Source organism: Jaculus jaculus, chromosome 5, assembly GCF_020740685.1.
Source record: "Jaculus jaculus isolate mJacJac1 chromosome 5, mJacJac1.mat.Y.cur, whole genome shotgun sequence".
Classification (NCBI taxonomy): Eukaryota; Metazoa; Chordata; class Mammalia; order Rodentia; family Dipodidae; genus Jaculus; species Jaculus jaculus.
Genome location: NC_059106.1, coordinates 8,105,311 through 8,131,747, shown reverse-complemented (window position 1 = coordinate 8,131,747; position 26,437 = coordinate 8,105,311). Strand labels below are relative to the sequence as shown.

At 52.0% G+C, this 26,437-nt stretch overlaps 1 protein-coding gene across 1 annotated transcript; it reads right to left on the bottom strand.

Annotated features, from left to right (window-relative positions):
• Positions 1 to 14,884: 14,884 nt before the first annotated feature.
• Rhou (ras homolog family member U) lies at positions 14,885 to 25,931 on the bottom strand. The gene is made up of 3 exons (XM_045150841.1): positions 25,661 to 25,931; positions 24,462 to 24,520; positions 14,885 to 18,000 (listed from the first exon to the last, which is right to left on the bottom strand). Exons 1-3 carry the CDS (start codon positions 25,929 to 25,931, stop codon positions 17,545 to 17,547), a joined length of 786 nt encoding a protein of 261 aa, XP_045006776.1. The 3' UTR covers positions 14,885 to 17,544.
• Between the last annotated feature and the right edge of the window lie 506 nt (positions 25,932 to 26,437).

Genomic DNA, 26,437 nt, shown 5'->3' with positions numbered 1-26,437 from the left:
TGCTACATGAAGGCAGAGCCTGACCTCCCTTAGGGAAGGGTGAGGCCAGGCTCCTGCTCCAAGCATGGGAGAGTGGGGCCCTGCTGAAGCCTGCATGGTCTCTTTGTGATTTATGGCTGAGGCTGGATGGACCACATATGAGAGGATTGTGCTGACAGCAAGCACCTTGAGACTTGGGCCAGTGGCACTAACCCCTGCCAGAGGGCACAGCTGGACCTCCCTCTGAACACCCGTGCTCCCTGTAACCCACAGTGTTTCTGTCAGATGAAATTCTGCCACAGTGCCTCTTACATCATGACAGGCTCCCTCTTGACAGAGTGCTTCTGCTCCGGGCGCAGCAGCTCAGCGTTTCTGTGAATGGCTGCTCCAACCAGAGCCAACTGCTCTTGGAAGCTTGGCATGCAGCACTCGGGAGGCCGAGGTAGGAGGCTCACCATGAGTCCGAGGCCACCCTGAGACTGCATAACGAATTCCAGGTCAGCCTGGGCTAGAGTGAAACTCTACCTCAAAAAAAAAAAAAAAAAAAAAGAAAAGAAAAAAAAAAGCAGCAACAGAAGAAGAAGGAAAAATAGAATCATGCCTGGATGGAATGCATGAGCAACAAACTGAATTGTACCCAAAGCTGGGGAGATTGCTCAGTGATTAAAGCCTGCTAACCCAGGTCTGATTCCCCAGTACCCTTGCAAAGCCAGGTGCATAAAGTGGTGCATGCATTTAGAATCTGTTTGCAGTCCTAGTGTGTCCATCTTCTCTCTCTCTCTCTCTCTCTCTCATAAATAAATTAATTAAAAAGATAAAGGTGCTTGCTTGACTTGAACACAAATTGCTAGTGGGTGCCATAGTTTTACTGTTGATACTGGTAGCTTCTCATCAGGCTCAGCAAACTAACTAAAGCAGCTCAAAGGTGAGCAATCACAGCTTATTTTAGTTTTAAACCAAGAACAATATAGCTCCATGCCTCAAGGGAGGCAATGTCTCCTCATGTTGGGGGGAAAGTAACTTCTGAGTTTTCTTCTATTTAGAAATTTTACACTTTCCCACTGCAATGCATCATGCATCTAAACTTGTAACTGCAACGACGACTTAATATATTACATTTTACACAAGCCAGAAATAAAAACGAGTCTCATACTCTGAAAATGATGAATAAATTAGTCAGAATTTTATGAAGACTTGGAAAAAGGTTTTGAAACAAAAATCTCATATAGTCAAGGTTAGACTTGAACTCTGTTAGTTTCTTTCTTATTGCCGAGACAAATTACGTGACCAAAGCTGTCAGTTTAAGGGAAGAAGGTTATTTTTCAGATGACAGCCGCAGGCCTCCGTGCGTCGTGGTGGGGAAGACGAGGCAGGAGCAGGAAGCCTGCCCGTGCTGTCACATCAGCAGGCAGGAAGTGGCACGTGATGGAGGCTGCGGCTCAGCCCCCTGCCCTGTTCATAAACAAGGTAAGTGTCCCCACCTTGGTAATCCCTCACAGGCATGGCCACGGGCGAGTCTAATCTAGGCAGTCCCTCTCAGGTGATCCCAGGGCCGGTTACGGTGGCAATCCATAGGCAGCACCACAGACTCACCATGTAGCCAAGTCTCCTCTCTACACTTCCCACATGCTGAGACTGTAAGTACTACCATGCCCTGCTTTTTAAGAAGTTTTTGAGAAAATAATAAGTTCTAAGTTAAAAATGTCCAACTTCTGGGTTAGAGCAAGACCCTGCCTCAAAAAAAAAAAAAACAAAAACAAAAACAAAAAGAGGGCTGGAGAAAATGGCTTAGCAGTTAAGGTGTTTGCCTGCAAAGCCAAATAACCCGGCTCGACTCCCCAGGACCCATGTAAGCCAGATGCACAAGGAGGCGCATGCATCTGGAGTTCATTTGCAGTGGCTGGAGGTCCTGGTGAGCCCAGTCTCTCCTACTCTCTCTCAAATAAACAAATAAAATATATTTTTTAAAAAGAAAAAAGAAAAACAAAGTGATCAACTTTACTATTGTACAACTAAGTTTTGACAACCAACTGTGATGCCTGCTCCCTAGTCTAGTTTATGATTGTGGTGATAGCATTTATGCTTGGCTGTTGGGTCAAAGCAAGGCTTACACCCCGTAATGTCGAGGCGAAAACTTGCTCTCTTGCTCCTTCTCCTGAGGCTGGCGGTGAAGTCGCTTTGAACATCAGCTGGGCTTTCTAGGTTTTGACCACATGCAGCTGTCTGCTGCCCACGGCCAGGCTCTGGAACACCCACATAGTCACAGCCTCTTCATCTGTGTCCTGTTAGTCATTTCCAGCTTCTTCCCAGTGCCTCCCAGCAGTGGAGGTGGTCCAAGTCAGGACAAGCACGCTGTGTGAACAGAGACACCCGAAACTTTTCACCCAGAGTAAGGATGGTCCACAGCCTAGGAACACCACTAGGCCAAGACCTGTGTCAGAAAAGTTGCCAGGGGCTGGAGAGATGGCTTAGCGGTTAAGCGCTTGCCTGTGAAGCCTAAGGACCCTGGTTTGAGGCTCGATTCTCCAGGCCCCACGTTAGCCAGATGCACACGGGGGCGCACGCATCTGGAGTTCGTCTGCAGTGGCTGGAAGCCCTGGCGCGCCCATTCTCTCTCTCTCTCTCTCTCTCTCTCTCTCTCTGCCTCTTTCTCTGTCTGTCACTCTCAAATAAATAAATAAAAATAAACCAAAAAAAAAAGAAAAGTTGTCAGAAGAAACAACAGTACTAGTGACCGTGACACCAGTGGGCACTTGGGCAGCACTTACTGTGGGCAGGCAATGTGCCAACAGCCCAAAAAGTCTCCCAGCTGGGAAAGAGGAGAGAGTGCTCCTCCCCACAAAGGGAAACAGCCAAGAACTTACCAAAAGGGCCAGGAGCCAAGGATCTGCAGAGGGCACAGGGCCGAGAGAAGAAGTCACACGCGAGGTTTGAGATTTATGGATCAAACATCCACTCAGTTGGAGGCTCATCACCATCTCAGGGTGTGTAAGAGAGTCTAACTGGCTGGTGGACTCAAGAGGCTGACTCAGGAAGGGTCAGCCCCCAGGTGAGCTAAGCCGCAGGTGGTCACTGGAGTTGATGCTAACAGCCATTTTGAATGAGACTGGATTAGATGTGGGTCCTGCCAGGGCACGCAAGGTGACATCTCCTTGGACCTCTATCCCTGCCTGATTACCTATTTAATTTTTTAAAAACATTTTTTATTATTTATTTGAGAGAGAGAAAGAAAAGCAGAGAGAGAGAGAGAATGGGCCCTCCAGAGCCTTCAGCCACTGCAAACAAACTCCAGATGTGTGCCCCCTGTGGGCCATTGCACGCTTGCATCACTGTGCGTCTGGCTCACATGGGACCTGGAGATTCAAACAGGAGTTCTTTTTTTGTAAGTCTTAGGAATAATGTAATAATAATATTTCATTCAACAGAAGTTCCAATGTGAGTACCCTGAACACATGGCCATCACTCTCTGGAATGTCTCAAACAGGAGTTCTTAGGCTTCATAGGCAAGGGCCATAAATGCTAAACCATCTCCCTAGCCCTGACTACTTATTTTAAAAAGCTACCTTGCTCCTAGCTGTATCATTATGCCAAGACAACAGCTCTAACTGGACATAAGAAATTTCTCTTTCTTCCCTCACTCCCTCCAACTCCACTAACTCTTTTGTTTTAAATATTTATTTATTCATTCATTCATTTATTTATAAACACACAGAGAAAAAGAGAGAGAGATGGGTGCACCAGGGCCTCTAGCTACTGCAAACGAACTCCAGGCGCACGTATCACTTTGTGCATCTGGCTTTACATGGGTACTAGGTAATCAGACCTGGGTCATTAGGTTCTACAGGCAAGCACTTAACCACTGAGCTATCTCTTCAGCCCCCTCCCCAATTAATTCTTTTGAGACAAAGTCTTCCTCTCTAACCCAAGAAGGCCTGGCAAATAAAATTTTTTATAGGTTGTGTGACCAAAAGCTAAACTCTGATTTTAGGTTTTCATGAGCAAGCATCGTCGTGATGAACTGTGTTAAGTGAACTGAATGATACTGAGGGTGCCTCCACCAGGTCCTCAGGCAATGACAGGATGCTGGGCAGCTACTGGATTAGAGTGCTCCTTCATGGAGGGAGGAGGGAGGCTTAGGAAACCCTCAAGAAAGTCACAAGACTCAGCAAACAATTACTGGGGAAGAGCCGCCTGCAGGTAGGTCAGGGAGCTCTGGGCACGTGGTTTCCATGAATTGTCGCCCATGCTAGGTGGGCTTTGAGGTGATGCAGCTGCCATCGAGTCACCCATGCCCCATAAGTGTCCCCCACTCTGCTCTGGAAGTAACCTCAATAAACTCACTGGCTCCCCAAGATAAGGGCGAGCAGAAAATGGATCACATCTCCCCAAGAAGAAATCACGCCGCCCCTGATTTACCAAGATTTCCTCACAGGAAGCCTGACTTAGTACCCACTCCTGTCAACAGCAGCTGAGCCTCGGGGCACACATAAAGCAGCAGACCCCCCTCCCCGGGCTAGCACCTCACTCTTTCGTTCTGCCTGACTAGGTCACAGGCCCAGTCCAGGGACCTCTGCCCATAGTGAGTGCGGCCACTGGCGGACAGCTCTCGGCTGTTCACCTGTCTGAACTCGTCCGCTTTCCTTGTGCAATTGTGAACAAGGAGCTTTCGGGGGCCTCACTCAGTTTCCCTCACTCACAGCCCAGTCCGGTGCCCTGCAGCTGCATCCTTCATTCTCAGAGCCACTGGGGCAGATTGGGTCCTAAAAACCTCTGGGGGGGGGCACCACACCCACCAGCCCAAATACATCCCCTTCCTTGCAGCCCCAGGCGACTCCTACAGCCCTCAGCCCTCAGCTCCCCACGTTTTGAAGTGGGTGTAGAACCCAGGCCAGAGGCAGATTCGGGGTGCCTGGCTGTTGAGCACACAGCACTTCCGTCTTCATTCGTGCCCAGTCAGCTCTTTGGAGATGGGCCTGGTCAGTCCCATGGGAACACGCCACACAGGCGCCAGCCGCTCCTCTCCTTGAAGGATGTCAGCATGCCCGGTCACTGTAGCTCTGCTTTCTCCTCAAGTGACCCACTGCTTCTGTGTCTTTGTCTTTGGTTCAGATGTATTTTTTCATCATGTTTCATGGGCAGCCCACAGACAGTAACCAGGGGAGGTGCGACAATGCAGGTGTCAGTCAATCTCCCAGTAGGAAAGAAACTACATGCCTCGGGGCCATTTAAGACATTGAAGTGGCAGCTATCTGAAAATGCAGAACAGGATTAAGGAGCCCAGTAGGCCCTGGGAAAGCCTTGGGCCGCAGCAGGAAGCAAGGATTTCTTATCAGGCCAGGCCCAATTTGGAGCTCAGAGCCCCTGTGCAGAGGTGCGGCCCACACCATCAGACCACCCGGAGAGAGCAGCTGCCCGGCACCTAGCTTCCCTTGCCCCTTCCCAGCTCCCCGGAGCCCATGCGAACAGCCAGGGGAGAGCTGGTCTCCCTTAACTGAGAGGCCACACAAAAGGGCCAGAAAGGGCAGACTAGAAATGAGGGGCAAAGAGAACTTGTCCCTGCATGAAGTGCAAGAGGGCAGGCTGGGCTGAGGGGGCTACTCACAAGTGTACCTCTTCATTACAACGTCTGTGGCTAACCAGCTCAGCCTTTGGTTCTTTCGCCCAATTTAAGATATAAATCACAAAAAAAGCAACTGATTTCACCCAAAGGAGGCTTTAGGTTCTAGCATAAGGGAAGACAGCCCAGTGGACATGGTCTTTATTCCAGAACTGATGGAATTTAGTAGTGCCAGGCTGGAGAGATGGCTCGCTGGTAAAGGCAGTTGCTTGCAAAGCCTAATGGTCCAGGTTCAATTCCCCAGTACCTATGTAATCCAGATGCACAAAGTGGCCTAGGCAGCTGAAATTTTTCAGGGAGTATTTTTTTTAGGGCCTTCTCCCCCTCTCTCTTCTCTCTCTCTCAAATAAATAAATAATTTTTTTTTTAAATTTAGAAGTCCCTTCAATGGGAGGGGTATAGCCAGCCAGAGAGCACTCAGGAACGCTCCTGTATATGTATGTATGTATTTGAGAGAGAGAATGGGCATGCTAGGCCAGGCTTCTCTCTGATGCAAATGGACTCTAGATTGATATGCCACTTCGTGCACCTGGCTTTACGTGGGTGCCGGGAAAATGAGCCCAGACCGTCGGGCTTGCCAGGCTTTGCAAGCAAATGCCCTTAACTGCTGCGCCATCTCCCCAGCCCAGGACTCGGCTTTCTAGGCAAGACCACAGGCCATGCTGCTGTGCTCTACAGTTCCTTCTTCTTCCTAAAGCAACGTTCTCCTTTTGCCAGTCAGTGAGTTACGAAAGGGAATGTGGCAGCCTGAGCTCCATCTCCTCCACACAGAATGGTCTTCAGAGAGTCCCTTATCAGTCACCCCAGAACACAGCCTCCTAGATTACCAAAACCCCAGGTCTGGAGCAACCAGTTAAGTCCTGATGTGGCTCCTGGGGCAGGTTCCCCACACACTGTGTGCCTCATTTTCTTCAGTCACACAATAGGGGCAACCACAGGCCTCTCAGACCTCTTTCCAGTGACCATTCTCCTTTCCAGTGACGTCACCCTGCAGGTGTTAGTGCAGGCCCTCGGTGATGCCCACTGAGTCCATTAACTCAAAGTCTCCGGCTTGATGTGCCATTGTTGCTCTTGTAGTTAACCCCACGGCTGGGTCTCTGGAATCTTCCCCATTGTCTGAGACAGAACTAGGCTCGATTTCCCAGCCATGTCATCCGTCTATAATGAGATGCAGGTTTTTGCAGGATACATGTCCCCAGACAGTCATATTTACACCCTCAGTTTCCTCCACAAACTTCCTGCTCCCTTCAAAGCTTGCAACCTCCACATACCCAGAATGCACAGCTCTGACTGCTTTAGGGGAGATGACAGCAAACACCTCAGACAAGCATCGCCTTCACCTCTTCAGAGAGCAGCAAGACTCGATCTGGTGGACTCTTCTCCCTTATGCTGGAGTATAAGACCCTGGTAAAGCCTCCTTTGGGTAAAACCATTTGCCTCTCTATGATTAATATGAGTTGAGGGGAAAAAAAAAAACATGGTTGAGCTGATAGTGCTGAGAGCTGAGTCAGGAAGAGCTGATTGGTGACATGTCAGGCCCCTATGGATTGACACCTGGGCTCTCTTCAGTCTGGCCATTGTGATCAGGGAGGTTAAAATAGATAAAATCAAGAGATGTAACACATAAACATACAGAGATGCTGCACACATACATGAAAAGTAAATAAACTGAATTTTAGGCAGCAACTTTCCTGCACGCATATGCCCTGATCATTGAATAGCATCCCAGATGAGAGGGCACCTCTTGAACCACCCCCAGTCCCTGGCCCAGCGCCCGCCACATTCTCCCCACACCCTGAGCAACCCTAAGAGCAGCTCAGCGCTACAGCCCTCAGGGAGGGAAGTCTGGGATGGCACCACACAGGGCAGAAGTGCCCACTGACCCTCACTCAGACTTAGCACAGAGGCCCCGGGCCTTACTGATTCCCGACAATAGTCAGGAAAAGCCATGGGAAGATGGATAAGGGATTCGAACTTTGGTGTCAGCTATATTCCCCAAGTGTCTATCAAATGCCCACCTTGAATGTCCTGGGAAAGAACATCTGCTTTGTGGGTCATCTGTAAGCGCAAGCGGGCCAGGTGCCTTGTGAAGGTGGAAGACAGGCCAGCCGCCTGACTCCAGTAGGGAGGGGTGTTGGCTGGGTCAGCAAGACAGAATTCTGACGATGCGTCCTGGAGTTCCTCTAGATCCAAACTGGTTCCAAATGTCCTGTTGCGTCCTGAAGCCCAAGTACAATGACACTGTAAGGTCCGACATTCAGCAGGAGGTGGGACCAGTTGCTGGAGCGTGTCTGAGTCCAAACAGACAGATCCTGCTGGCACCACAGCTCCTCATTCCAAGAAGCCTTCCCAAGCCAGGCGCAGCAAGGAGAGTAGCCGAGCTTCCCCGCAGTGAGCCTGGCTCTCCATGGCCAGGGAGGGCCCCCCAGGCTAGGGGCAAGCCTCTGTTCTCAGGATGGGGGGGCGTTTCCATTCTGCACCGCATGCCTTTAAGTGAAGCTCTCTCTCTCTCTGCCATTTCCTAGTCATTGGCTGAACTTGGAAAAGTGACTCTGGTATATATAGTCAATATATACCCCTAAACCTTTGGTACTCCCCACCACAGGTAAGTGACACGGTGAGGATGAGTCCTCAATTTCTACCAGCCTAGAACATTCATTCATAGCACAATGGTCCCCAATACATCTGGAGGAACAGAGACAGCTTGATATTCATAAAGAAAGTATCCATGTGGAGAGAGAAAGACAGATAGAGACAGAGATAAAGACAGGGAGAGACAGAGGGACAGAAGACTGAAATGAAAATAAATGAGAAATCCACAGACAAATAGACAAAGAGACAGAAACATAAAGGGGGGAAACGGGGAAGAGAAGGGAAGGGAGGAAAGAGGAGATGAGCGGAAAAAGAAGAGGAAGATGGGAGGGAAGGAGAGGAGAAGAAGAGAAGGAAGAAAAGAGGAGAGGAGGAGAGGCTAGCTCCAGCCTCCCCATTGCACCCTTGCCCAGGCTCACAGAACTCCATGAAGTCTCTCAAAGCAATGGCTGGTCCTGGGTGGTTGCATGCTAACACCACAGGACCTAGCCTGACCCACACACTGGCCAGCTCTGGTCTCTGATCGCCCAGTGTTGGGCGCTTTTTGTGACCACTGTTGGCAAGCATGAGGGGTTTTCTCACAGAGACCTCCTCCTGCTTCTCTTCTCTTTCACTCTCCCACTTGTCCTTTGAGGGAGGACATCTTCATTGAGGAAACTCATGACCTCTGACCCATGTCCTTCTGACCTCCAACAGCTCTGACAAGGTCCTGAACTGCTAAAGACATTTAGGCCCCAACTAAGCCTCTGGCACACCAATCAGGAGGGACTAGGCTTTCTCCTACAGTTAAACCCAAACCAATTTCCAGGAGAACAATTCCAGTGCAAAACTGTTACATGTTTTTATTTATTTGTGAAGAGAGATAGAGAGAGAAAGTACAGGCACACCAGGGCCCCTTGCCACTGCAAACGAACTCCAGACACAGTGTGTCACTTTGTGCATCTGGCTTTATGTGGGTACCAGGGACATGAACCCAAGGCCAGTAGGCTTTGCAAGCAAGGACCTTTAACCACTGAGCCATCTCCCTAGCTCCAGCTGTTGCATGTTTTAATCTCAACAGTTACAAGGTCATAGACTATGGCTTCTCACCAAATGCCTCTGTGTTTACTCCTTGCCTCTGTAGCTCTGCCTGTCATTGGTGGCATCCTATTTTTTGGCCTATGGTCCCTCTGGTCCTGAGCATCATGACTTCGACCCTCATGACCCTCTCAAAAGTCTCTGAAGGCTGGCAAGATGGCTTAACGGTTAAGGTGCTTGCCAGCGAAGCCAAAGGACCCTGGTTCGATCCCCCAGAATTCTCATAAAGCCAGATGTGCAAGGTGGCTTATGCATCTGGAGTTTGTTTGCAGTGGCGAGGGGCCCTGACACACCTTTTCTCACTATATCTGCTTCTTTCTCTCTCTCTCTTTCTTTCTGTCTCTCTCTCATAAATAAATAAATGTTTTTAAGTCTCTGAGAGTCAAGTTTAGCCAGATTAACCTCAGGATTGGCAGAGACATGGAGACCTCGCTGGTGCCCAGATCTCTGTAAAGGAGTCGACTCACCTGCTAGCTGTGCACCTGCTGTGGCCCCCCAAGTACCACAGAATATTTCACTTCCTGTGGTCAGTCTCCCCACAGCAACGGGCAGGGCAGGGCAGGGGAGCCAGGCTGCTGCTGGTAAACCTAGTCTTGAGTATTTGGTCAGTCCTAATGAAACCAGAGTTCACTGACACTCTCTCAGGTCAGAAAGCCTTCAGGGTGAGGCAGGAAACAGTGCCTCATGGCTGCCAGCAAAACCTGCTCCATCCTGCTCTGGGCACACTGGTTCATTCATGGGTTTTTCTGACGTGATGACCTCGAGGAAAAGGCAAAGCTTCGTGGGCTTTGCCAGCATAGAGTTCAAAACCCCTCACAGAGGCAGCCTAGGCTTGAACTTCCTCATAACATTGGAAAGGGATGAGAATGGGATTAGATAAAGTGTTAGACACGAGCCAGGCACGATGATGCATGCCTTTAGTCACAGCACTTGGGAGGTAGAGGCAGGAGGATCACCATGAGTTCTAGGACAGCCAGCGACTATATAGTGAATTCCAGGTCAGCCTGGGCTAGAGTGAGACCCTACCTTGAAAAATAAATAAATAAACTGTTAGGCATTGTCCACTGTTTGTGTCATGTGACTGATACCCATCGAGGACAATCAGGGCCCAGGGGACCTTAGCACTATGTAGAAAGTGGGTCCGTGGGGAGCTGTGTGATAAAGGCACTTCATGAACACTGAATGAAAACTGCTTTGAACCAAACTGTCTTCTCTGAGACACCCCTACAAAATGCACAGGGGAGAGGGGAAGGCCAACCACCTACCCAGAGTCCTACCAGCAACTCCAAGGCAGGAGTGGCAGCTAAGACCCTGGCTCCTCTTCCCCTAAGACCGCTGCCCATCTCCCTCTTGGCTCCCTCCGTGGGGCCTAGATCGCCACTGCTCCTCAGACCTCAGGGACCACCCTTGCTGCCTACATCAGATGCTAAGCCTGGGACATAAACTTTTCACATCCAAGAAATTCTTACATCCTGAAGAAAGTATTTGGGGCATGAAAGGTTTTAAGGCAGGCTTTTCCCCATGTCAGTGTTCACCTTTAAACGCCACCGTAAAGAAACGTGTGCATGTTCCTGGCAGACACGGCACAGCTGCCTCAAGGGTAAGCGCACAGCGTGGGCCTCTGTGCACAGACTGTCTGCGTGCTGGGCCTGGGATGGCTGTGGGCAGCTGGCCTGCTGCGGCCCTTTGAGGCATCTTCCAGTCTAGAAGAGTCTGGGCATGAGGGACATGACTCCTGGACCTGGCAACTAGCACGCCCAGCTTCTGGGAAGTCAAGTGGCCACTGGGGCAGAAGCAGCTCCGGGACACAGTACTTCGGGGAGGAATTGGGAGGCAATTCGGGAGGTGGCTTCAGATTCCTGACTTGGGTGGTGGAGTTCCAGCTCCAATGGCTGCTAATAATGACCTCATTTGTCTTACTCTGTTTTGCCTTGATGAAACAAGATACTTAAGGCTGGTACGTCATGAAGACAAGAGGTTTATTCTATGCGCAGCTTTGGAGGTTGAGGGCATGGAGTTAGCTCCCGCTTGGCTTAAAAGAGGGCATCCCAGCTGCACTCCATGGGAGCGGCATTGTGGTGGGATTACGATCCTATGACAAGAAGCTAGAAGGGTGCAGGGCCCAGTATCATTTTTCTATGTCAACCCACCACAGTCCAGAGAGATCTGTATAAATCCCTTCACACACACACGCACACACACACACACACACACACACACACACACACACACGGACGCACGCACGCACACACACACACCATCATGCTTTACTGATTTTCAGTTTTGTTTTGCTCTAAGTAGGGGTGGCACAACAGCAATTTTCCCTTTGCATAAATTCATGGAGAAAGACCAAAGGAGAGAAAGAGAGAAACTGGTGCCAAGTGCTACCAGGCCTTCTGCACAGTTCAAGCAGCAGTGGGCGCTCCTGGGGTTATGTGGGCAGCGAAGTCTGGGTTGAGCAGAAGAGAGGCCCCCTAAGCACCAACTCCTGAGCCTGGATCCTGTGCCCATGCAGGTCCCACAGGCAAGAGGTCACAAGGCAGATGGAACTGAAACGTCAGTGTTCAACTGACGTTGAGATGGACAGCATCCTGGACCCAGAGCCACAGTGGTGAGTCCTTAGTGCGGAAGAACTGCGTGGAGACATCAGTGTCATGTGTTCCGCGTAAGAATGGTGTGATCAGCCATCACCGGCCATGAGCCACAGGACACGGTGGCTCCAGCAGTTGCAGAAGAAAACCGCTTCCCCCAGAGCTTCACAACGTAGCTCCACTTTGCTGAGCTCTTGGTTTTAGCCCACTGAGGCCCTGTCAGTTCCCTTACCTCCAAAACTGGAGGGTAATGGGACTTTGTTGTTTTAAACTGCGAGGTTTGCAATGTAGTTGTTACAATTGCAATAATAAACTCATAGAGTTGGTCAGGGAGGCTCCTGGCCCCAAACAATACAGTATTGTCAAGGCTCCCGACCCATCAGAACTAGATGGTAAAGACCCCATTGCGGAATATATTATTTGGTTGAGCTGCAGGACACTAAGAAATCAAGGTGCAACTGAGCTGGAAGCTTCCTTGCTGTTGACTAGTTACCATGGTGCTGGAAAACACTATGCAGCCAGTCAGGAGGAAAAAGTTACCAACAGTCTTAACCAGCAGTGGACCCTGAAAGCTCCACAGCTAGCCAGCCAGGCACAAATGTGCCAAATGGTACATTGGAGGCATGTCTGTTATGGGAGAAACCAACTGCTCTTGGATTAAATTTGAGGCCAGCTCCATGGGAGAGAATTCATGGTTGGTACTGAAAACCTGATCAACAGTCTATGGGGGAGGAAGACATAAGCCCTAGTTGGTGGGGAGGGAGCTACTATTGTTGTTTGGGTAAATGGGTATATCTGGCCCACCAAATTGCCCTCTAAGTATTTAATGCCCATATACTAATGTTATTCTCATGTTTGGTTAAAGAGAAAGAAAGGAAGAGGAGAAAGAAGAGAGGAAAAGAAAAAGGGCTGGGGAGATGGGTCAACAGTTTAAGGGGCTTGTTTGCAAAGCCCGTTGGTCTGGGTTTAATGCCCCAATTCCCATGTAAAGCCAGATAGATGCACAAAGTGGTGAATGCATCTGGAGTTGATTTGCAGTGGTAGGAGGTCCTGGCATGCCCGTACTTATTTTTTCTCCTCTCTCTCTTGTTCTCTCTCTCCTTAAAAATGAAACATAAAGCCGGGTGTGGTGGCGCACGCCTTTAATCCCAGCATTCGGGAGGCAGAGGTAGGAGAATCACCGTGAGTTCAAGGCCACCCTGAGACTACATAGTGAATTCCAAGCTAGCCTGAGATAGAGTGAGACCCTACTTCGAAAAACAAACAAACAAAAAAAAAACATAAAAATATTTTTTACAAAAAGAATAACATGTGATGTCCCAGAGGAGTGCTCTGAGGTAGACAGAATGCCTCGCTTCAAACCTGCTGCTCTTCGTATGGATAAATCCCAGGCGAGTCACTCATAGTATAAGTTGTGTCTGTCCCAGATTCAGCTTTGTTATTGGGTTTCACACTATTCCAGACACGGGGAATCTGAGGCTAGGTGACTGGAAATGTAAGAACATGCTTATTCAGAGCCACAACCTCTTGCACAACAGGAGCCAAGGAGCAGCCCAGCAGAGAGGCTGGGGATGCAGGTCACGACCTCACACACCACGCCTGTCTCTGGATTCTCAAACCGCTTCGGGGCAGAGAATTCAGACTGTGTTACCTCTCCACGTGCAAGATGAATGGTCACTTCTGCCTTCTCTCATAACGTGCCACTCATCTTTCTGCTTTGGGTCCTTTGTACCGCCTTTCCTTTTAGGAACCATCCAGATGTTCCCCATTGTCTCACCTCCTTCAGGCCATAGCCATCTTGGGAAGCACTGCTGAGCTCCCCCACCCCAAGGACAGGAACTCTGTCAGCCTTCCCTGGTGGGGGGACTGGGGCCCAGGTCCCTCTGGGCTGGGTTTGCAGCTGAGAAACGGGCCTGCTGTGAAGCCCATGGCCACATGTGGAACGGCAGTTTGCCTTCTGCAAAGTATTCCCAACCGTTCTGGCAATGCCCAGAAGCCGTTCACAAAGCTGTGGCCTTCTGCAGTGCAGGGGCACTGGGGTGGAGGGTGTGTTTGCTACCAGGTGACGATGATAGTTCATACTCATCGTCAGTCAACTTGGATGGACTGAGAAATGCCAACGAGACTACTGAAGCACATGTCTTGGTTTCTGGAGGGGATCAACTGAGAGGGAAGACCCAGCCTGGGTGTAAGGTCCCAGAGAAAAGAGAAAGCCGGCTAGCATGCACATGCGCGCTCCCTCTCTCTCTCTCTCTCTCTCTCTCTCTCTCTCTCTCTCTCTCTCTCTCTCTCTCCCCCTTCCCTGGCTGCTGAGGTAAACAGTTTGGTTCCACCAGACCTCTTCACCACATTCTACCACACACTGAGCTCAGAAATAATGGAACCAGCTGACCTCGAACTGTAACTCTGAAACTGAGCCAGACTATATCCTCCTCATTTAAGGCGTTTGCGTGTCACGGCCGCCAAAGTCTAACACGGTGGCTTTGAGGCTGCAGGCAGGATGACTTTGGGCCACTCAAAAAGGTTGCCTCCCTAGAGCCAGCCACATCCCCTGGAGTCCCAGGATGAAGGCTTCACATGATAGGAGGAATCTTCCAGAATCAGCACACTGTGCTCCTGCCCCAGAACACAGATGCCCTGCGCTTCAGCTATGGGACTAGGGACTCATGCTTCTGTCCCCTCCCCCATGCCTGATGGATTCCTGCCGCCTACCTAGCATACTCAGGTGTCGTCCCTGGGGAGAGAGGCTGTTCACAGTTGAGGCTCTAGGACCTTGGTTCCACCCTGGCTCACCCCACACTGAACCCCCACGGAACCTAGACTCTGACACAGGGGGACCAGAACCAACCTGTCCAGAAGACACAGAGAGCACTGGCTGTCAGAGCAACCTGAGCCCACGCGACCCCTGCACTGAAGAAGTGTGATGTCAGAAACATTCCCCAAACACCAGCCTGCTCCCCAAACTCTGCCAAACCAAGGCATGGCTAAGCTTCCACTCCTGCTGGCAGAAGAGACAAGAGCCACTATGTCCACAGGTCAAAATTTATTTCATACCATTTCATTTATAGCATTTTCAAGTACAAGAATTCTGTCTGACATCATTGACACGTGGAAACAGAAAAGCACAACTTGGTAAGGCACCTATGGAGGAGCCGGGCTCCCCTTTTGGCTTGAGACTGCTGGGTAGCCACTCACACATCTGCTGAGCAGAGAACAAGGTTATAAAGGTCGGTTTGTACACATGTGGTAAGAAGAGGTGACAGTTTTTGAAGCCTGGTACAATGTGTTTTTTAGGTAAATTGACCCAACAAGCATTCCAACTTGTGGCCTGTGGACCACATATGTCCCAGGATAACTATGAATGCAGAGCAACACGTCTGTAGATGGCAATGGCATGTCGCAATGTTGACAGGTTGGACACCCTGGCACAGAGTGTGGGAGTTAGACTAAAGAGGCATCTCTACACACATCTCACAGGATCAGCTCACACCAAGCTGTACATTCAGCCACTTTTCAGCTTTAAAGAGAACCAAGGTTACATTTCAATCAAGCACATGCTTTTTAACATTTCTTAGCTGAAATCCCTATTTTCACAGAGAAATAAAAATAAAGGAAACCACAAGTACAGTCGTACCTTATGATTCAAAAAAAAATGTAACAACGTATTAAAAACTTGCAGATTAAGTGCCAACCCACTAGATGTGTGGCTCAAACAGTCCAGGTATGTCAAGTCTTAGAGGGAAGCTTCCAGAACGTGGTCACGTGGCATCTTCCACACCATCTCTCCAGTGGCCCAGAGACAGTGTGTGAAGCCTGACAGCTCTGGTATAAAGCGTCTTTCAAGTTTGCAATCTGTCTTAAAAGCTGATTTGCTTATTCTTCATTCCATTTGCTTTATTATAGCTTTTAACATTAAATAACTCCCCCATTTCCCCCCACCGCCCCACCTCCACACTCAGGGCAGACAGCCCAGCCTGGGGGGCTGGCTCTCCAGACAGCTGGGCACAGCAGCATGAGCGCAGTAACTAGGTCTGCTACAAGCATTTCCACAAACAAAGCCGTGTTCTTCGTTGAAGCTGTCAGGAAACTATGGCTGACATCAATCGCAGTTTGCTGAAAAGTCAATCACCAACAGTCCATGTATTTTAGAGGTTCAGTGATTAACCTTCGTCAGACAAAGAAATTCTGAGGCCCAGTGTCTAGCAGGAGTAGAAGCCCCGACCTGAAGTAAAGCCTCATCTTTTACTTTTTTTCTATAGAAAAACACAAAGGAGATTTTTTTTTTAATATAAAAAAAGATAACATAAAACCACAGAGAGAGAAGATTCTGTGACTGGCTGGCCACATGGAGGTGTCCCTGGCTGGTGACTGCTTCACCCACAGAAAACTGAATGCTATGGTTTGGTATCTGCCCCTGTGATGTCATGGAAGTGCCCACTGTACCAGGAAAGGGCTCTCCTGACACGTGACTGTCCTCAGAACAGTCAGCCTTAAGAGCCCCACTGTAAAGGACATGCCACGACATAATCCTCCAGCTGCCCCAGTGAGAAGGTGCTGAACAGGCTTGGTCCTGCAGGCATTTGGTCCCCAACACCGGGCCCTGAAAGTGCTGAAATCAATGGACGTTCATTCCACTTTTTAAGATGGTCTTAAAAACGTGTCAATTAAGATATAACTAACACAAAAAGATGTCCATTCAGAGAAGGTGACAAAAAAGGAGTCACACCATCCTGACAGGTTCTACGGCCATGCTTTTCTGTCTGAAAGCCTGACCGGCAGCAAACCTGCCATCTACACGTGTGTGTGTGTTGTGTGTGTGTGTACAGAAAATGACATTTCAACATACTTTATGGGGTTTGTGCCCCACAAGTGTCTGCTACAGCCTTGCGAGGTGTCCACAAACGGACAACAGAATATGGAAGCTTTAGAGCACCAGACAGGGGCTCCTTCTGTTCCCCTCACCAGAACACAGGTGGCCTGGTGACAGGCCAGCCCGAAAAGCAAACAGCACTAATCTCAACATGAGTCACTCACTAAAGAAAATTCGAGATGTGCAGCCGGCGCTCGCCTCCTGAACTATCTTCCCACAGTGTCCACACAACTGGTCACAGGGCGAAAAGGCCCAGTAAGCAAGCGCGCTCTTCAGTCAACGCGGCACCGGCAGCCAGCGGGGTGTTTTGGTTGTTTTAAAATCTTAGCAAATGAGTCTGAGTAAACGACAGAACTGAAGGATGTGAGGTTTTGTAGGCACAGAAGCCTCGTTGTTGTCTCAGATTTCTGCTCGTAGAAGAGCAGGCACGGTCTGTGTGGTCTCAGAGCTGGGGACTTGTTCTCCACGTGTCTGGTGCACGCATGTTGCGCACAGGACACCCACTAGCCCTTAGCGGAGAGTCGGCATGCTCCCCCTTGTCCTGTACAACGCAGCAAAATGTCACCCCGACATCCAGCTTCAAAGAGCCCTTCCCGCATGAGATATAAATTAATCCAGAGGTCTGCAGCTCTAAGTTTCCAGAGTTTTGAAAAGAAAAAAAAAAATCTTAACTTACATCCAAACGCCTTTAATTCATCTTGCATACGCATCTCGACCCTACGCTCACACACGGGAAATAAGGGAGGAAGAGGGCACCCGCTGAGGGCTCCTCCCACGAGCACCCGAGCACGTGTCCTGCGGCCACGGCCACGTGAGCGTCAGGCCAGGCAGCAGTACTTCCTCCACCACGACTTGGACAGGTCTCGCACCTTGTCTGGGGTCCTGCTCTTACACTTCTTTGGCTGTTGCTGAGAGTCCGAGTGCTGGATACCAGCGACAATGGCGGCGTCAAACACCTCCTTGAGGTTTTTCTGAGTCAAGGCTGAGCACTCGATGTAGGAGGCGGCTTTGATCTCCTCGGCGCAGAGCTTCGCAGCCTCCTCAGGCACCGGCTTCTCCTTGCATTTGTCCAGCTCAATGAGCACTTTGACGTCTTCTCTGAGATCCGACTGTGTCCCGACAAGGATGATGGGAGCCTTGGGGCAGTGGCACCGGATCTCCGGCACCCACTTCTCACTGACGTTCTGGAAAGAGGTGGGGCTCACCACGCTGAAGCACAGCAGGAAGATGTCTGCGTTGGTGTAGCAGAGGGGTCGCAGCTTGTCAAACTCGTCCTGCAATCGATCACATGACCGTTATGCTCACATCGGCTCTTACCAGAAAGAAGACCACCTTCAAAAACATCCCGTGAGACCTGGAAGGCACTTTAGGGGTCTGGTAACAGTTTGCTTTATTTGGCCTTCAGCCCATAGTGACTTAGACTTACTCCCAACTCTCAGAACTTGGCTACTCTGAAAGTCAGAACACATCCCTACTGGTCCCCAAGACACCATCCCAACCCAGTAAGCCCCCATTTATTAACACAGGTCCTCTCTGAGGTCCAGCCCTACCCTGCCCACCACAGCTGTGAAGGATACCAACCCCTTCTCCTGCCTCAGCACACAGCATCCACACAGAGCTAGGCCCATCAGACACAAGACAACCTCAAACTGGAACTAGAGAGCCTTCTAGGCCACTAATAAACTGCAATTCAAAGAACAAATGCCCAGATAGATAGTCTTGTTCTGGCTGTTGCTTCTCTTTCTCCTTCCTTCCTTTTCACTACTTCATTGCTCCTTCCTTCATTTCTGATAACAGCCAAAGCTTTCTCACACAGTGTTTCAGGCAGGTAACAAAACCAGGGAATTAGCACACCTGGTCTGCAGCGGGTGCATGCCTTTAATCACAGCACTCAGGAGGCAGAGGCAGGAGGATCGCCATGAGTTCGAGGCCACCCTGAGACTACATAGTGAATTCCAGGTCAGCCTGGACCAGAGTGAGACACTACCTCAAAAAAAAAAAAAAAAAAAAATGGAATCTCAAATGGGAAATTGTGGGGGTGGGGAGGGAGGGAATTACCATGGGATATATTTTGTAATCATGGAAAATGTTAATAAAAATTAAAATTAAAAAAAAAAAAGAAGAACTGGACCAGGTTCAATGAGAGTGGAGTGTGCCATCCTGAATGCTCCACTACCACATACATCAAGCACAGCACAGCACAGTGGCTCATACCAGGCTTCACCACGTCAGCATCTCCTCCCATCGAACCGCCTACAGTGCCCTGTAGCCCGATGCCTCACCACTCAGCTCCGCCCCAGGAAAGCATTCACATCCATTCACTCCTATCTGAAACGTGTCTGTGGATACCACTGGCTTCTAGCATCCACTACTGGTAACTTCCAAAGGCACGAAAAAAAGTTAAATACTGTCAATGTTTTTCACTGCTTGATTGGCAGGCTCTGAGTAGTGAGAATCTACTTACAAGAATATGGTTCTTGAGATGGCTTAACAGTTAAGGTGCTTGCCTGGTGAAGCCTAAGGGCCCAGGTTCGATTCTCCAGGTCCCAAATAAACCAGATGCACCTGGTGGCTCATGCTTCTGGAGAGTGTTTGCAGTGGCTAGAGGCTCTGGCACGCCCATTCTTACTCTTTATTTCCCTTCCCCCTCCCTCTCTGTCTCAAATAAATAAAAATAAATCTTAAAAAAAAAAAAAAAAGAATATGGTTCTCCAACCATAGCCTCTTTTTCAGCCTTATTTGAATATCCTTTCTACTTCTAAGACTCTGTTTCTACTGCGGGTCACTAACCAGATGACCGCTAAGGGGTTGCAGGGAGACCCCAGCAGCACAGGGCATCCCATGTGCTGCTCCTTGTGAGGAAGCGAAAAAGGAAAGAATAAACACAGAAACCCAACCAGGCAACTGTGCTGGCTCTGAACACTTTTCCATGAGTCACGCCCTCTGTGCTGGGGCCTTCAGCCGGAAGCACAGAACTGATCGGTTTCCCGCTGTCCTGGGGATCAGCACCTGCTCAGAGTAGGCAGCCACCCTGACCACGTCCTGTGGCCTGCAGTGGCCCTGTGAAGGGTCTCTGGAGCACTGCTCCCCAGACCTCTTTCTTCTTCTTTTTTGTTTTGTTTTGTTTTTGTTTTTGGAGGTAGGATTTCACTCTAGTCCAGGCTGACCTGGAATTCACTATGCAGTCTCAGGGTGGCCTCGAACTCCTACCTCTGCCTCCTGAGGATGGCTGGGATTAAAGGCGTGCGCCACCATACCTGGCCCAGACCTCTTTCTTGCATCTCTGGCTAAGGGGCTTGGGAAGAAAGGCCCAAACATTCCCCTGCACAGTGTGGGCCAGAAACCTTAGACATGCTACAGAAATGCAGCTGGAGCACACCTTCAAGGAAGGGGTTCCAAGGTCAAGTGAGCACAGGCTCTCACCAGGCCTGCAGTGTGGATGCCACAGAGAATGCCCAGGGTAGGATGGGCACAGACAGAACCAGAATGTGGCATTTCTGATTAATAAGAACCAGGTTAGACACTGATTATTATTGCTTTTAGTTTAAGGATTTTTTTTTCCAAGTACCTCATGGGTCAAAAGTCTGATGAGGGACTAGGAAGATGTCTCAGTCAGTAAAGTACTCACCAAACAAGCAGGAGGGCCTGAATTTAGATCCCCAGCACCCACATTAAAGCTGGGCATGGGGCTGGAGAGATGGCTCAGCAGTTAAAAGCACTTGTTTGTAAGCTTGATAGCCTGCGTTGAATTCCCCAGTACCCACGTAAAACCAGACGCACAAAGTAGCACATGCATCTGGAGTTTGTTTGCAGTGGCAGGAGGCTCTGTTGCTCTCTCTCACTCTCTCATAAATAAATAAATTAAAATAAATAAAATAAAAAGCTGGGCACAGAAGTATATACCTTTAATTTCAGCACTAGGGAGATGGGGCCAGGAGGATCCCTGGTACTTGCTAGCTAGCTAGTCTAGCTAAATTGGTAGGGTCTAGGTTCAGAGAGAGAACTGATCTCAAAAAAATAAGGAGAGGCTGGGTGTGGTGGCACACACCTTTAATCCTAGCACTAGGAAGGAAGGCAGAGGTAGCAGGATTGCCTTAAATTTGAGGCCACCCTGAGACACATAGGAAATTCCAGATCAGCCAAAACCCTACTTCAAAAAACTAAAACAATAACAAAAAAAAAAAAAAAAAGGTGAGGACAGCTGTACATGGTGGCTCCTACCATTAATCTCAGCACCTGGGAAGCTGAAACTGAATAACTGCTGTGAGTTCAGGACCAGTGAGTCAGCAATCCTCCTGCCTCTGCCTCCCAAGTGCTGAATCTTTGCCACCACACCCTGCTCCTTTTGTTTTTCTTGACACAGGGTCTCACTATGTAGCCCAGACCTACTTGAGCTCACTCTAGCCCAGGTAACCCTGGACCTTGCAATCCTCCTGCCTCAGGTCTCAGCCTCTAAGGACTGAGATTTCAGACATGTGCCACCACACACGGCTTGCTTGCTGATGAAGGAAAAGCCCAACTCTTGCTTGGCAATGCCGAGTCACTATTCCCAAGTAATCCTGGTAAAAAGTTGCTTCCCTTTCAATGCTGAGGCTCTTCCTTCCAGCTATGCTGTCTTCCTCACAAGCTCCTGGGACCCAATCTGTCCTCCCAGATGTGCAGCACGCAGCCCCCACTGCTCCCTCCCCAGATGTGCAGCACGCAGCCCTCACCGCTCCCTCCCCAGATGTGCAGCACGCAGCCCCCACCGCTCCCTCCCCAGATGTGCAGCACGCAGCCCCCACCGCTCCCTCCCCAGATGTGCAGCACGCAGCCCCCACTGCTCCCTCCCCAGATATGCAGCACGCAGCCCCCACTGCTCCCTCCCCAGATGTGCAGCACGCAGCCCCCACTGCTCCCTCCCCAGATGTGCAGCACGCAGCCCCCACTGCTCCCTCCCCAGATGTGCAGCACGCAGCCCCCACTGCTCCCTCCCCAGATGTGCAGCACGCAGCCCTCACTGCTCCCTCCCCAGATGTGCAGCACGCAGTCCTCACCGCTCCCTCCCCAGATGTGCAGCACGCAGCCCCCACTGCTCCCTCCCCAGATGTGCAGCACGCAGCCCCCACTGCTCCCTCCCCAGATGTGCAGCACGCAGCCCCCACCGCTCCCTCCCCAGATGTGCAGCACGCAGCCCCCACCGCTCCCTCCCCAGATGTGCAGCACGCAGCCCCCACTGCTCCCTCCCCAGATGTGCAGCACGCAGCCCCCACTGCTCCCTCCCCAGATGTGCAGCACGCAGCCCCCACCGCTCCCTCCCCAGATGTGCAGCACGCAGCCCTCACTGCTCCCTCCCCAGATGTGCAGCACGCAGCCCCCACCGCTCCCTCCCCAGATGTGCAGCACGCAGCCCCCACCGCTCCCTCCCCAGATGTGCAGCACGCAGCCCCCACCGCTCCCTCCCCAGATGTGCAGCACGCAGCCCTCACCGCTCCCTCCCCAGATGTGCAGCACGCAGCCCCCACTGCTCCCTCCCCAGATGTGCAGCACGCAGCCCCCACCGCTCCCTCCCCAGATGTGCAGCACGCAGCCCTCACTGCTCCCTCCCCAGATGTGCAGCACGCAGCCCCCACTGCTCCCTACCCAGATGTGCAGCACGCAGCCCCCACTGCTCCCTCCCCAGATGTGCAGCACGCAGCCCTCACTGCTCCCTCCCCAGATGTGCAGCACGCAGCCCCCACTGCTCCCTACCCAGATGTGCAGCACGCAGCCCCCACTGCTCCCTCCCCAGATGTGAAGCACGCAGCCCCCACCGCTCCCTCCCCAGATGTGCAGCACGCAGCCCACCACTGCTCCCTCCCCAGATGTGCAGCCCAAAGCCCAAAGCCACCCCCCTCCCCGGGACAAGGCGGCAGGTGGAGACACTGGGGGTGGCAGGACAGACTTCGCAGCAGCTACGTATGCAGTCCACAGCAGCTTGGTCTTGGAGCTCCTCACTTTTCCTGACTTCTCTCTGTTCCTCGAGGTACCTATAGCCCCTGGCTGGTCCTCTGCCCACACTCTAACAGTGAGGAAAGCTGGCTCTCACTGTAAAACAGCACTTAGGAACCAGCGGAGACTGTCACTTTGTTTTGATGTTTCTTTTCTTTGTTTGAGATAGGGTCCCTTACTTTCTAGGCTGGCCTCAAACTCCCTACGTAGCTCAGGCTGTTCTTGAATTTATGGCAATCTTTCTGCCTCAGCCTACTGAGTACTATAATTACAGTTATGAACACCAAACCCAGCACTTTCTGTTTGGTTTTTTGAAATGGGGTTTTACTCTATCTACATATCCCAGGCTGGCATTGTAATTGTAGCAATTCTGCCTCGGTCTCCTGAGAAATGGGATTACAAGAACGGGCCACCATGCCAGGCTCAGATGCCTTCTTTCCCTCACAGTGACACATGAATTGTGCTGTTTTCTCCTGCTCACAGCAAAGGGGCTGTGCTGCTCTCTCAGGTGGGGATTCCCTTCACACTGCCAAGGTCACCATCAGACTGGCATTCTGCAGGGATCAAAGACATTTTTGTTTTTGAGGCAAGCCCAACAGACTGTCCTTTTTTTTTTTCCATGAGAGACAGAGGGGGGAGGTTGGATTGGTTCACCAGGGTCTCCAGCCACTCCAATAGAACTCCAGATGCTTGTGCCACCTAGTAAACATGTGCAACCTTGCATGCTTGCATCACTTTGTGGGTCTGGCTTACCTGGGATCTGAACAGTCAAACATGGATCCTTTGGCTTTGTAGGCAAGCACCTTAACCACTAAGCCATCTCTCCAGCCCTTTTTTTATGCCACCTTTAGGTCTAATGTAAAAAGTCTGTTCTTAGCAACTAAGGCTGCTATTCCAGAGCAACCTGGAGCTGTTGGCTGGGATGAGGCCCTGGGGTCACCGTAAAGCCAACTTCCTCATAAGCATGAAGTGGCCATGAGAGAGAAGTGGACATGTTGACCCTTCCCCCCATCCCCCCCGCAGCACTTTGCCAGCTTTAGACACTGCGAAGAGACAAGTCCACTGACTGTCACTTAGGCACGCTAGTGTGCACAAACTGTCACATGACCTCCTGCCTGAGACACCTGCTGGGGCCTTCTGGAGAACACTGAGGGGACCCCGCACCTATGACCCCTGCCATCACTCCCTGGCTGTCTCCTCCAATGCCCTAACCTCAAGACGAGAACAATGGAAGAGAATTAGGCCCTTCCTTCCCTGCTCGGATTTAGGGTGGTCCTGGCCAGAGCCTCTGCCCCAGGGCTGGGGAAAGGGAACCATGAATGCTCACTAATGTAGCCTCCAACTTTTCCTTGAACAAATTTCTTAAACATCTGGCTTGCTGGCATGGAACAAAGTGATAGGAAGAGATCAGGAACGCACTTTGAAAAACGACTGCTAATCATCACTGTGTTTTTCGGCACAAACCAGAAAATGAGAGATACCAGTGACTCCTAAGATAAGGGCTGTTTTTGCCTCTGCCTCCCTCTCTCTCCTGGCCGGAACAAGCAGACCCTGTTCCACTGGCCCAGCGCCATCCTCCCTGGGCTCCCACCCTCCTCCCACCACCCACCCTCGGAGGGAGGCCAGAAGGGGTGCGTCTGCTCCCTCAGGTTTCACAATGACCCAGTTACTAAGGGAATCGTTTGGAAACACGTCAAAGGTTGTTTGGAAACCTTTAAAAGGCGGTTTCCTTTCCGGGGGCCGAGTAGTGTCATCTGATACTGACCTGTCCCGCAGTGTCACAGAGCTGGAGTCTCACGGGCCTGCCGTCCACGGACACGACAGCTTGAACACAAGGGGAAGACATTACCAACACGCCCCGATCCCCTCAGAGGATGGGTAGCTTTGCTGGGGTCCCCGCGTGAACTATATAGTTGGCTTAAACTCAAGAAGGCCCTGAAGGTGTTTCGTGTACAAACATCGGATTGGGGGACCCCCCCCCCACGTAAGGCAGCAAATCCCTGACCCCACCCCACCCCCCACGGAAGGTGCCCCGAGGGCCCTGGCCTTCCCTGAGCCTGGGAAGGTTTTCCTGTCACTCTGGTTTCAAAAGATCAGGGAGCAGCACGCGGGAGGGAGGGGTAGGTGGGAATCAACTCCGCAATTCTAGATCAATGGGAAACCTCACAGATAATTCTGTTTTCTCTTGGGAAAAGTCCCCTGGCTTCAGGGTTTATCATGAAACTCCAGGCGCTTTGAGAACTTGTGCAAACACAGGCTGCCTGTCGCCCTGTGCATAGAAAAGGGCACTCCTCTGGGCAAATTCAGAGGATCAGAAAAGAAAAACCGATAGTAAAGAGCCAGCCACCTTTCCACCAGGGCCCAAGGACGGAGCGGGAGCAAGACCCCCCCAACCTAGGAAAGCCATGTGGGGTTCTGCTTAATTAGGTGGTCGGCCTCTTTCTGTTTATGCTAGTCAGCTGGGGGGAGTTGAGGGGCATGGGGGTGGAGGTGAGGTGGGGAGACCCTCCGCAGGAGGAAATCAGGCCCGGACCACGGGGACTACGGAGGTCAAGGAGGCCAGGCGTTCAAAGGAACAGGACGGTTCAACCAACATTAGCGCCTACGAATTTTAACTTTTCCTGCAATTCCAGAGGGACCTTCAGCAACAGAATCAAGATAAAGGCTCCCTTCCTCTTCGAATGACACACAAGGGCCCCCATCGGTGAGAGCTGGCTGAAAAGATGAAGCCGAAGCCCCACGCCACCCAGAAGAAAGGAACCTGGGCGCACACCCGAGCCTCCTTCCTCCGCCAGCCCGGATCCCCGGGGCCAGCGAAGCCCCACTGCTCGGGGAGGAGCCGCGCCCCGGGGCGGCGCGTCCCCGGGAGCCGGTGCCCGGGCAGGGACGGGCACCTGTGCGGCGGCGACCCCCGCGCCGAGCCGCCCGGCAGCGAGACCCGCGCGCCCCCCGCGCCGCGCTCACCCGAGAAGTTGTCGAAGGCCGTAGGGATGTACTCGGTGGGGTAGCCGTTAGTGGTGTAGCTCACCACCAGGCTGGTCTTGCCCACCGCGCCGTCGCCCACCAGCACGCACTTCACGCCGCGCCCCTCGGGGCCGCCCGCCCGGCCCCGGCCCCCGGGCACGCCGGGTCCTCTCGCGCCGCGCGCCCCGCGTTCCCGGCGAGGCGGCACGGGCGGCGCGGGCGGCGGCTCGCAGCGCGGGGGCAGCGCCGGCCGACCCTGCTGCGGGGCCATCGCGGGCCGCGGCCCCGGGACCAGCTGCCACCGGCGGCGGACAAAGGCGGCGCGAGGTCGGCGCCGGCCGCGCTGGGCAGCTCTGCGGCGCAGGGGCCGAGCCGGCTCCGCCCGGCTTCCCGGCGACACGGCGGGCGGGCGGGCGGGGAAAGAGGCGGGGCCCTCGGCCACGGGGCCCACGCCGAGGCCACAGCGCCCCCGCCCGCGGGCCGCGCCCCTGCACCGCCGCGGCGCGGCTGCTCGGCTGGCCGCGCGGTGCCCCGGCCCGCCCGATCCCCGGCTCCCCGCTCCCCGCTCCCCGCTCCCCGCCCGGCTCCCGGCTGCCAGCTGCCCCTCCTCCCTCGGCTCCCCTTGTTCTCCCGGCCCCGCCCCTCCTCCCCCTCCTCCCGCCGTTCCCCGCCCCCTCCCCGCCGCCCCGCTCCTCCTCTCCCCTCGCTTCCCCCTGGGCTCCCTCCTTCCCGCAGACCCCTGCTCCCCCGACCCTCCTCCCTCTCCCCCGGTCCCCC